This window comes from Entelurus aequoreus, linkage group LG11 (genome assembly GCF_033978785.1).
Source record: "Entelurus aequoreus isolate RoL-2023_Sb linkage group LG11, RoL_Eaeq_v1.1, whole genome shotgun sequence".
Taxonomy (NCBI): Eukaryota; Metazoa; Chordata; class Actinopteri; order Syngnathiformes; family Syngnathidae; genus Entelurus; species Entelurus aequoreus.
Genome location: NC_084741.1, coordinates 31,623,449 through 31,636,561, shown reverse-complemented (window position 1 = coordinate 31,636,561; position 13,113 = coordinate 31,623,449). Strand labels below are relative to the sequence as shown.

The 13,113-nt window shown below is 37.5% G+C and overlaps 1 protein-coding gene across 1 annotated transcript in view; it reads right to left on the bottom strand.

The window, feature by feature from the left end:
* mindy3 (MINDY lysine 48 deubiquitinase 3) overlaps positions 1-13,113 on the bottom strand; it is a 53,262-nt gene that overhangs the window by 37,608 nt on the left and 2,541 nt on the right. The window contains exons 3-11 of the mRNA XM_062062940.1: positions 12,029-12,108; positions 11,871-11,931; positions 11,579-11,785; positions 11,031-11,082; positions 3,737-3,851; positions 3,585-3,658; positions 3,391-3,470; positions 3,073-3,143; positions 1,920-2,000 (exon numbers count right to left, since the gene is read on the bottom strand). Coding sequence (XP_061918924.1) covers positions 1,920-2,000; positions 3,073-3,143; positions 3,391-3,470; positions 3,585-3,658; positions 3,737-3,851; positions 11,031-11,082; positions 11,579-11,785; positions 11,871-11,931; positions 12,029-12,108 — 821 coding nt within the window. The remainder of the gene's footprint in view (positions 1-1,919; positions 2,001-3,072; positions 3,144-3,390; positions 3,471-3,584; positions 3,659-3,736; positions 3,852-11,030; positions 11,083-11,578; positions 11,786-11,870; positions 11,932-12,028; positions 12,109-13,113) is intronic.

Here is a 13,113-nt window from a genome sequence, read left to right as displayed (position 1 = left end):
GTCATACTGCAGATCATTATTATGTATTATATAAAGCATACAATTGTCTGTACGGACAAAATTGTAAGCTTTTGACAATGATAATCTTGAATAATTAAACAGTAGTTGTAAGCATTTGACAATGATAATCTTGAATAATTAAACAGTAATTGTAAGCATTTGACAATGATAATCTTGAATAATTGAAAAGTAGTTGTCAGCATTTGATGATGATAATCATGAATAATTGAAGTTTACAATAACTGTGGCCAAATTAAGCACTAATGTAATCATATTATATAATAACAATATGTAACCCTTTCAAACGCAATAAAAATGTTTCATTAATGGTACCGTATTTTCCGGACTATAAGTTGCAGTTTTTTTCAGTTTGGCCGGGGGTGCGACTTATACTCAGGACCGACTTGTGTGAAATTATTAACACATTACCGTTAAATATCAAATAATATTATTTAGCTCATTCACGTAAGAGACTAGACGTATAAGATTTCATCGGATTTAGCGATTAGGAGTGACAGATTGTTTGGTAAACGTATAGCATGTTCTATATGTTATAGTTATTTGAATGACTCGTACCATAATATGTTACGTTAACATACCAGGCACATTCTCAGTTGGTTATTTATGCGTCATATATTGTACACTTATTCAGCCTGTTGTTCACTATTCTTTATTTATTTTAAATTGCATTTCAAATGTCTATTCTTGGTGTTGGGTTTTATCAAATACATTTCCCCAAAAAATGCGACTTATACTCCAGTGCGACTTATATATGTTTTTTTCTTTCTTTATTATGCATTTTCGGCCAGTGCGACTTATACTCCGGAGCGATTTATACTCCGAAAAATACGGTAAATAACTTAATTATATATTGTATATATTAAATATAGGTAAAGAAACAAAAATAAAATGTTTTCAATCTCTGTGAGCAAAAATTACACATCAATAAATATTAAACATCTTGAATGAAGTTTCCACAGTTGGCAGAACTGGGTCAGTTGTTTTGTTTTGTTGCCAACGCATTTACGGCATAATTGCTCATTCGTCTATGATGGGCTCATGTTGCTCATTCAGTTTAAAATGAAATAATCCCACACAGGGACATTTAGCTTTGGGATTATCTTTATTCCTCCTAAATTGTGTTACTTAGCAGTGTTTCTCACGAGTGAGTCGCGACGAGCGAAGTGATGTCCGTGTATTCCGTGTGTACTCTAGCGGTCCCGCCTGCTCATACCGAAACAAAGATTTTGGATGACTGACACGAGGCTTCACTCTATTACTTTATTTCTAAAGTCAAATTAACATGCTCAGGTGCCGAGAGCGATTCACAGAGACCTCTTGTATCCATTTTGAAAGCCAGAGTTGAAGAAAAGGAGCACACATGGACATCCATTTATCGATGCCGGACAAAGTTATCAAGTTTATTTTCATTTATCGTTCAATCAATTGACTTTTTGACTACCCCCCCAGGCCTACAATTGTATGAAAATTGTTTAGGCCTCTGGACTATTTAATGCTTTTTTAATGCCATTTAAGGCCTACATTTTCACAAAATCCATTTAATGACTTTTAATGCAGAAACCCTGTACTATGATAATTTATAAACTACAAACTGATGCATAGTTTTTGAGCTTGTATGTTTCTACAAAGATTGCATGGAGACAGCATTAGGACAAGGCCTGTACTCCTTTTATTAAAAACTGGATAGCTGAGAAGTCAAGAATGAGCATTGTCCATATATGACTTGCTTCTGCTTTCATTTCAATCTCCTACCTCACACTGATATATGACCTGCCTTTATTAATCTGTTAAGGGGGTTCCATATTTTGGTTTTCCTTACCTGTCGAGGAGCCTGGCTCTTATTAAACACTGTGTGACATGTGTTAGGACAATTACGAAACAAGTGTATTAAAACTTGCCTTTGTGAAAAACACAGAGAGGTGAGTTTCACTGCCAATGATCCAAATAGGGAACTCTGGAGACTTCAGGAATGCGCCCACCTGAAATAAATGTACAGAAAGACTGAGTTTCTAATGGATGTTGATTAAATTTGTTATTTCTATAATGAATCACACTGATGGGTTTATAAATATGTCATGAACAGCATTTTTTTCTGAAACATTGTCTAATATATCAGTGGAGACTTTTTGTTAAGAATTTAGATTCTTAATATAGCAGCTTGTGAATAAACTAATACTAGGTGGTCTCCCAAAATCTTCTTTTCGATTCTCTCTGGAAACCATCATTGTGCTGACAACTTATTGTTTGGTACAGTTTATTTGTTCCAGACATGCTTAAAAGGTTACATTAAGGAACATCACATGATTATAGTTACAAAACACAACATGTCAGAAAAAGAGTAGGAAGAAGCAGAGCTTATTTAATTCTAACACTAACCCCTTCTGCTTATCTATTGCAGATAATTCATCCACAGCTTATCTATATACAGTACATGTTGACACGTTTTGTCATTAAAGGTTTGTCTGGTAGGGAGAAAAAAAAGAGTAGAGATTGCATAACAACAGATTGACAGCATATGCAGTAATGAAGAGAAGAAAAGGAAACATTTTAAAAATAAAAAAAATACAAGGTAAGCAAACAAGAGTACAACAATGACAGAAAAAGAAGAAACAAGTGGAAAAAAGTCAAAGTTATAGTCGTTACAGTATAAAGATAAAAAAAGCAAGTAACAATAATAGACACATTGTAGTGGAAAATAATTTCCTTTTAGGTGCTTTTGTTGGCAATAACAACCATAGTTCTTTAGAGGTCACATCTTACAGCAAGTATTTTAAGCCTACAATATAATTTATTGTCAATACAAGCTTTAAAGCGTCAGGGGCGAGTTTGTTTCTAAACACTTATTTTCACACGGGACCCCTCGGTGTGGTTTACATTAACAGTATAACAGGAATGTACAACCCTGCAACAGTGAGGTCCTGTGTGTTTATGTAGTGACATGTTATTTCTCATTTTAGTCACTTTCTGATTAGACTTTGCGTTCGTTACCCTGTAGTGACATAAAAAGTGTTATTTCTCATTTTAGTCACTTTCTAATTAGACTTTAGTTACCTTGCAGTAGCGTAGTGACTCCATGAGTGTGAGGAAGCCAACTGCTGCCTGTTTATGAATACCATGTAGCTCTAGACATAAAGACAATGAAAGTCACAAAAAGGTGGACAAGTTAGAATTCCTTCTGTGGTTCAGAAACGCAAGCAGGAACGTACAACGACTGCCCTCTGGTGGACATGATCAACACCTACAGTTAGAAAACTGAGCTCTAATAGTTACCAAAAGCTTGTGTGAATATTTGCAAACGTTAATGGTGTACTGCTTTTTAAAAGTGTGAGTGTTGTAAGGATGTATTGTTTGCTTGCTTTTGGTACTTACTCATGCCAGAACACTCCCGTTCTCCATCCCAGACATTAGACACAGCATGGCCAGTTACAAGGAGGTTCACCAGACTCTGACTACAACAAAAACACACAGTAAGAAGAAAATACAAAGCCTGTTGATGCAATGATAGGTTAAACCATGTAACCGTGTATCAATTTTCGTGCATAAGTGGGGATGAGGTGCGTTACCTTCCATGGCCGTGCACTGGATCTATGAGGGGTTCCATCGTGTCTTGGATCTCATTTCTGATGTTCTCAATGCCCTGTGCAAAAGGGAAAAGGCCTGACTTTCGAAGTTCACATCACCCTACATGCTCTTTTTTTCTTCCATTTGTGGTTACCTTCGTTAGGATAACAGAGTAGAGGAAAAGCAGGACTCCACAGCACCCCTTCCAGGTTTGGTAGAGAGAAAGCACCTCCTCTCTGAGGTCAGACACGGACATAACTACTCGCTTGCTGAAGGAGGAGACCAACACAAAAATAATCAATAATGAAAGACACAAAATACTAAATACAAACTTGTTGGATTCTAAAATCCAGCCCATGTGATGAGTTTTCTAAGTGTAAAATTAAGCTGCATTTTTAAATTAAAGAAACTGCTGTTCTAAATGTGTCCACTGGATGTTGCAATATCAATTCTGTTAGGCAAGCAAATAGTTTATACCGTGGCGAGCAAGTATACCAAGCAAGAGGTACACGGTAAAGTGGGGCTGTGACTCCTCCCCCTCGACCCAACGTAAAACAAACGGTAGTAAAATAAAATATAGGTAACCCCACTTAAAATGCTGCATGAGACACTGCACATTGATATAGTTCTGTTAAAATTATTGTCTTCTGTGCTAATGTAAAGAAAGTGAACAGTGGAAATGACAAATGAGGCAGTTGATACATAGAAGAGTTTTTATTTACGATTTATTTGGTTTTTGTTCAATCCAAGATGGGCTGTTACTTAAAGTTTAACTGCTTTGTAGATACGGTGAGATAGTCTAAGTTCATTGTGTTCTTCACAGGGTCTTTGAAACTGCACCAATTTTTTTCCTCAGAATTTTCAACTAATGTCAAGAGGATTATTTGTGATATGTAAATTTTCAGAATGTTCTTGTTCTATTTTGGGCCAAAGTAAAACACAAAAATATCTGAAGTTGTAGTAGTTATATTTTCAAGTTATTATGCCATAATTTTGGAATAGATATTCCTCCATTTGGCCCGTGAGCTAAAATAAGTTTGACACCCCTGTTCTAGAGTGTATGAAGTGTTTTAAGAGCATACGATTGGTTCATAAGTTTGTGTGAAAGCGGAGTCGAGTGTGCGGAGGGCTGAGAAATATGTTAAATGCATAGAATATTCATATACCGGTAAGTTGTAAAATAAGCAGCTCCTCTACTTATTGGAAATTCACCTACTTCAGTGCGGTCCCGAAAATTCACCTACCCGGTGTAGTCGGAAGGTAACCCCCACGATAATCAAGGAACACTGTACTCCGTTTTAAAGCACTTAATAGTTATCGTACTAACCTGAATGTTTTTTAATCTTAAAAAAATATTCTCATAATGATGGGTCATCTTATATTTCGGGCATTAAAAATGTTCACTGTACATGCAAAACAGGTGACATCAAACAACTTAGCCCCAGAGCTTTTCTTTCTGTCACTCATTCACACATCAGTGATTTGGAGTGATGCTGCTGTGACGAGACCCTCTGTCTAAAACGTTATTGGCAAGTTAGCAAACTGGCAGAGTTGATGTTTTTAGTATGATGTCAGGATTCAAACAACTGCCACAGCATTTACACTGTGTTCCAAATTATTATGCAAAGTATATTTGACTCAAATTGTTATAAATGATGCAAATGTCAGTCAGTATGATTTTCAAGTCATCAGCCGTTAAGAGTTTAATTCAAATTTCATTGAACAAATCTCGAAATGACAACAGTATTTTTACAATAAATAAATACAATAAATAACTCAAAGTCTACTGTTCCAAATTAAGCACAAAAGCGTTTCAATACTATTTTTTAGGCTGTAAAGAACTCAAAAATAGCATAAGACCATATAAGTTAAAATATTTTTGATGAAACCGGCTGAGTTACATGTTAATATAGGACCCCTTGCTTGATATCACTTTCATAAGCCTTGCATCCATTGATCTTGTGAGTTCTTGGAGTTTCAGCTTGAATTAATATGCAGGATGTTAGAATAGCGTCCCAGAGCTGCTGCTTGGATATGAACTGTCTCCCACCCTCATAGATCTTTTGCTTGATGATGCGCCAGAGGTTCTCAATAGGGTTGAGGTCAGGAGAGGATGGTGGCCACACCATCAGTTTCTCTCCTCTTATCCCCATAGCAGCCAGTGACTCAGTGGTGTTCTTTGCAGCATGAGATGGGGCATTGTCAAGCATGAAAATGATTTTATTGTTGGAAGGTACGGTTCTTCTTTTTGTACCATGGAAGAAAGTGGTCAGTCAGAAACTCTACATACTTTGCATAGGTCATTTTCACACCCTCAGGGACCTACCAGCTCTCTCCCCATAATTCCAGCCCAAAACATGACACCCCCAGCCCTTTGCTGCCTTCTCAGCCTTGTTGGGACATTGTGGCCATTCACCAACCATCCGCTGCTCCAGCCATCTGGGCCATCTAGGGTTGCACGGCACTCATCGATAAACAACTGTTTGAAAATGAGTCTTCATGTATTCCTGAGCCCACTGCAACTGTTTCTACTTGTGAGCATTGTTTAGGGGTGGCTGAATATTAGCTTTAAGAACACTTGCAAACTTCTTAACGATCCTACATCTTGAGGTTCGTGGGACTACAGAGGCACTAGCGGCCTCAAATACCGCTTTGCTGCTTTGCAATGGCCTTTTAGAAGATTCTCTCTTAATCCGATGAAGTTGTCTGGCAGAGACTTTTTATTTTGCCTTTATCTGCAAACTCGCCTGTGCTCTGAATTAGCAACAAATGTCTTTACAGTTTGATTATCACACTTATGTTTTTTTTAAATATCCATTGTTTTCATACCGAGCAAGGTAGTATATTATCTTAGGCTTTTCCGATCGTCTTTTCTTCCCCATATCGCTTGAAACCTGTGGCCTGCTTAATAATGTGGAACATCACTTTTAAGCAGTTTTCCTTTGATTGGGCTCACCTGGGAGACTATTTATCACAGGTGTCTGAGATTGATGTCAATGAGCTACAGAGCCTTGAGACACAATATCATTTATGAGTTTAATGGAAAAAACAAAAAATAAATGTTTTTGACTCTTAAATCCAATTTGCATAATAATTTGGAACACAGTTTTGGATATCACTTTTTATACTCGACCAGTTATTAATTCACTAATACTAAAAAAAAAGAAGTATGTTTTTGGCGTCAACATTTTTTCTCCAAAAAAAGGGTCTTGAAAGAGAGGGGTCATCTTATTGTCAGGGTCAGTCCAGTATTTTATCGATCTTAGTTTCTTAGCATGCAGACAGCAGTCCCTCTTGCTGATTTTGGACTCTGCAGCCAGTACTGTATGTGTGTTATGGTTCAATACTGCTGTGGCAAAAGCCGCTTTAAAATCACTTTAGTGTTGAGGTCTCAAACTCACTGCCCACCTACCTAACTTCCAAGTTCAGTGTAAATACGGCGCAAACACAAAAACGACAGTTCAACATGTAACATGTCAGTAAACACACATAGGACAACTACTATGTAAGACTATAGGGAATAATCAACAACTATATTATCTGTAACTGTATTATATGTAACTTTAGCAAACAAGGCAAGCTGAAAAACAATACCAGTGCTGGGATTGATGTCAGCTCCCGAAATGCCTTGCGTCACTTTTTAGTAAATAATTGCTCAAATCAATTGTTTAGAGTTAATAGTTAGATGTAGTAAATGTCCTGTGTATGTGTTATCTACATGCTGGATGTTCAATAACATCGTCAGACTTGAATGTGGTGACCTCCTTCCGTTTCCAATCTGTTAAAAATCTCTTTGCACGTTCTCTTTTGACTACTGCTTCCTCAAATAACAGCCGGTTCCTGAAAACCAGCTGAAGTCCCTCTGATATTACTGTTAAAGAGGTCCAATGATGCAAAACCAACTGTTCTTGCTTGTTGGTACCTGTGTTTGTGTATTTGGGATCCACATTAGTCTCGAAAATTGGCTGAGATATTTATAAAACAATCTTGCCTTCTTCCAAACTTGCTCCAAACGAGTCGTTTTGAATTTTAGATGCTTGTGTCATATTTTGTCTTAGTTACATCAGTGAATATCTCCAAATATTATATATATAATAATAAAGAGGATTATCCAAGGAGTCCGCCATTTATAACCAGTTGTAGTCCAAAGTTGTAGTGTTGCTCCTTCTTTTTCTCTATTCTCTTCTTGTGGGGCAGACTGGCTCATACATGCACATGCATCCTCCACTGTTGCCATTTCGAATAAAAAAAGTAGCATTCAGTTGTAAGTTATATCTGTCAGTAGACTGGATATGGAAGCGCTAAAAACTACAACATGCCTGGTGGGGTGGAGATCTAGTCAAAGGGGGCTGGGCCTGGAAGAGGACTTCGGCACATAGATAAGACGGCCCACAAAACAGTGCATTCTGAAGAGACAGTTAGAAAGCGGCTTGAAGATTGTCTATAAAATCAATTCATGCGAAATTTGGACCAAAGCACCGCCATTACATATTATGTAGACCACAAGGAAGTCTTTTATCACATGTTATGTAGACGACAATAAAATGTTTACAATGTAGAAAATACAATCATAATATGACCCCTTTAATAAGGGCAACTGCAGTTTTTGGGGAATTTTGCCAATCATTCACAATTCCTATGTAAGAAAAGAACACATTTGTTTTTGTTTTTTTTATGCCTTCTAACTTGTAAATAAACTTTAGCAAAATTACGCTAACAATGGAGTCAATGGGAGTCGCTTTATTTAGCCTATAAAGCACTCTAAAACACATCCATAAAACCTCTCATTGTTTTATATACACACTGTAAGTATGTAATATTTTAATATTAGATTATTTTATATTATTTAATGTAGTAACAGGCACATTCATAATAATATCTAATATTTACGTATTTTGCTCATTTTAAGCATACAGTGTAATAATTTCACAGGCGCATTACACATTCGCTTTTCCCTTCAACAACAACACTACTACTAATCATGGCAGACTTCATGAGAGCCATTAAAGACTACTTTGGGACAAATGATGATCCACAACCTCATATTTTTTTAGCATAAATATAGGGTGGATGAGCTGTAAGTTTTAAAAGCGATTTGTTAAACATATCCAGCTTTAGCAAAACAACAGTATTGCAAACTGCTAAACAGGAAATACAAACTACCAACATAATAAAACAATCACCTACTGTAAAACATTTTCTCTCACAGGGATCTTGACTGATAGGATGTGCTTATATTCACGTTTAGATTAAGTAATCATGATCCACACGGTTTAAAAAAAGTTGCCAAAGACGAACATCTTTTCGTATCTTTCTCTCCAACTCCGGGTATAAGTTAAACGTCACAGATGAACAACTTCTTGGTTTATGACTACAACCTTTTAGTATCCAGGTGAATATAAAATTGATTCAGAGGGTATCATGATGCAGTAGCAATATGTCAATACGTCAACACTGTAGCTGCACAAGCTCGCTACCTCTATGTGTTGATAGCGCGACTAAAAACAGTTTGCCTGCGTTATTGCTTATTATAACAATATCACTAATACTTGGTTAATACTCAGGTCCTGAGATGTAAATGGAGTACTGTTGGCGGTTTTTGGATGCGTTTTAAGAGTGATTTAGAGTCCGAATGGATTACTCCCATTATCTGCATTGATAGCCACCTAAAACGAGTCAATTATTACAAATTATAATGCATAAAATAAAAACATTGAAATGTGTTCTTGTTGTCTTTCATAAGGATTGTGAATGATATGCAAAATTCCAAAAAAGTGCAGTTCCCTTTTACGCCTACCACAGCTCAGGCTTGCGACAACTTCTTGTCATACTTTTTGACAAGTAAATTACTTGGCTGAAATCTGATTACAGAGTAAATAACTGATGCGAAGCAGCATCACCCAGACCCTACATCCATGGGACACCAAATAAGTTGAGTTGAAGACCCCTGATTTAGTGTGTGTGTGTGTGTGTGGGTGTGTGTGTATGTGTGTGTGCGTGCGTGTGTGTGCAAGACAGGTGAAGCGATGCGTTTAGACTACGTCTACACTGCGGCCAAAGTGCCGCAATCTGATTTTTTCCAGCTGACTGTTTATATTGCGAGTAAAATGTGATTTTTATCAGACTTCAGTGTAAACACGCACATAATAATACCTGGGATTTATATAGCGCTTTTCTAAGTACCCAAAGTCCCTTTACATGTTAAAAACCCATCATTCATTCACACCTAGTGGTGGTAAGCTACTTTCGTAGCCACAGCTGCCCTGGGGTAGACTGATGGAAGCGTGGCTGCCAATTTGCGCCTATGGCCCCTCCGACCACCACCTATCATTCATTCATCATTCATTCACCGGTGTGAGCGGCACCGGGGGCAAGGGTGAAGTGTCCTGCCCAAGGACACAACGGCATGGTAAGAGGCGGGGAGCGAACCTGCAACCCTCAGGTTTCTGACACGGGCGCTCTACCCACTATGCCATGTCGCCCCACATGCCTCAATGTGGCCTTGATATCACTTACATGTGCACTTCGATAAAGTGAACACAAAGGAAGTTGACTGGGAGGAAGTCACTACTACTACAAAATAAATAAAAGTCGCAACACATTAAAAATTAGTATTTTTTTACGTGAAAGTAAATAAAAGTAATACAATGTATAAATGGATGTATATAGTGTAATATATTTAGGAGCGTTGCAATTAAAGTTAAGTTAATGTTTTTTTGGCTGTCAATTACAGGAGACATGGACATTAGCGTGGATCTACGTTAGCTATATTTTTCAACTCACATGTAAGCAAATGCGCCACGGCGTCAATTTCGGTCTTTAGACAATCGCCATTTCTTCGGAATCAAAATATATATTCATGTATTACATAGAGTCTATTATTCACGCACTATTGACAAGTGATGTACCGAAAATGTGGTCATCTTAAATGCAAACCGAAACCGGGCTGTTGTGATGAAATATACATTTCTGCTGGAGACTGCGGGTTTCCAGCGCACATGAATGATGTAAGCTCGCCCAAAGCTGAAGAAAAAAATCACATTCAGGACACAGCATTTAGACTGAAGTCACATTTGAAAAGATCAGATTCCAATCGGATTCAGGACTACCTCCTGATGTGGCCTGAATCTGATGCCAAAATATCAGATTTGAAGGACTTTAGAGCGTTTAGACTGGAATAAAAAATCCGATCTGTGTCACTTGGGGTGCAAAAAAATCTGATTTTGTGTGAAGTGTAAACAGGGCTTTAGTCTGCAAAATGTGAGCGGAAAGAAAGTGTAATTTATTATTTACTATTATTTTTATTTTTTTTTACAAATTAATTATTTCCACCTTTTCCTATCTATGTATTCTTCTACTGAAAAAAATCCAACACCACCATTCAACAATTAAGTTTCAAGTATGAGCATAAAAAGTCTTAGCTGAGGTAAAAAATAAGTGTCACTTACCTAAGAACACTGTGAAATCTCTCAAAGCCAAGGTCCTCAGCAGTCAAAGCAGCTAAACACAAACACTGCAGTATCAGAGCATAACACAGCAACAGACCATAGTGTTTTACAGCTAGTCATCCAGAGAGTGTATTACAGCTAGTCATCCAGAGAGTGTATTACAGCTTGTCATCTAGAGTGTGTATTACAGCTAGTCATCCAGAGTGTGTATTACAGCTAGTCATCCAGAGAGTGTATTACAGATAGTCATCCAGAGAGTGTATTAAAGCTAGTCATCCAGAGAGTGTATTACAGCTAGTCATCCAGAGAGTGTATTACAGCTAGTCATCCAAAGAGTGTATTACAGCTCATCATCCAGAGAGTGTATTACAGCTCGTCATCCAGAGAGTGTATTACAGCTAGTCATCCAGAGAGTGTATTACAGCTAGTCATCCAGAGAGTGTATTACAGCTAGTCATCTGGAGTTTATTACAGCTAGTCATCCAAAGTACTAATTTTAAAGACAAAGACTGAGTGAAGGAGTGTAACTCAACAGCCGTAAGACTCACTGGATTGCTGCTGCTGCTCCTCAGGTGGTTGGCTGCTCTCCGGCTCTGCCGTGCCTTCAGTTTTTGACTGTGCCTTCATCTTAGTATGGGTATGAAGGCTCTGTCCCTTGGCCCACGTAACCAGGCAGAATTCTGTGGAGGAGCTGGAACAGGCTGACTCCAGGATCTCAGTCAGCGTGGAGCACAGTACTGTTTTCTGCTCCTCCTCTGGCATGCATAAACAAATCCGGCAAGATTTAATATGCATAGGGAAAAAGTAGTACTAGTTTGGCGTTTCAAGTAGGTAATGTACCGGATATGTGCCGCCAGTCTGACGTCTCTCGGTTAAAGAGAAGGGTCTTCAGGAGGAATGCCTGCAAGGAGCAAAACTTGTACTTAGCTTTCTCAATGGGTTGTTTCTCGATTTGTCTTTTTGGAGTATTATATCAAACGATTTAAAAATAATCATACCTGCACGGGTACAATTACAGCACACGGCCCTCCTTCAAACTGCTCCAGTGCTGTGCGTTCACTCTGACTGAACACAAACCCTTTCATGGAGAATTTAAAAAAAATACATGAATAAACCAAAACTATAGCTGGCACTTTCACTATGTACACAATAAGAACATATATTTATTTTGACTTTACCAGCATGGTGCAGAAAGGATTACTGCACAATTATTTACAATGACATCAATAATAATGTGTGCTAATTAGGACTGTCAAATTATTATATATATACAAATAAAAAATCTGATTAATTACATTTTGGAATTTGGATTAATCACAATAAATCACAGGTGATTACTCACTTGCATAATTAAAATTTGCTTAAGAAAAGACCCCAATATTTGTACACAAATGCAATTTTATTGTCAAAATGTCATCAAGGCATGTTCTTAAGCATTTTGCTTGCAAATTATTTGAGCAAAGCTTGGTAAAAGTCTTATCTAAAGTTCTTTCAGGGTTTATATTGGCGTGAGTCAGTCTCCTCACTCATTTTTCTACTGACGTATGCATTGACCTGATCACTTGTACAGTCAAAATAAATTACATGATTAATCTAAGTGTGTTCATGATTAATGCGTTAATTTTTTATGATTAATCACATGAGTTAACTCATTTATTTTGACAGCCGCAGTGCTAACCTGACCCTTAGAAAGTGATAGTAATTAGGATGGGCGGCTGTAGATGACTACCATGTATCCAAGAAGAATCACAGAATCGTTTATCATACTGTTTACCAGTCCTTCTTAAATAGTGGACCGGCCCGGGTGTGGTGCGATGCTAGGAGGGGTGCGTGTGACCTCGGGAAACATGCTTTTTTTTGCTGTATACCAGTGATTCTTAAACTGTAGTACACGGGCCCAATCTAGTGATACAATAAAAAAATCACTTAATTAAATATTGTAATGGCGTGACTCGAGCCGTTATCAAAAGGTTTATCAGCCTTCAATGGAAGTCATTAAAGCAGACTACTGTTGGCCGTAGTTGACGCCAAAATAAACAATTAAGACACAAACAGAACTGTCTTACGCCATCATTTCTATTAC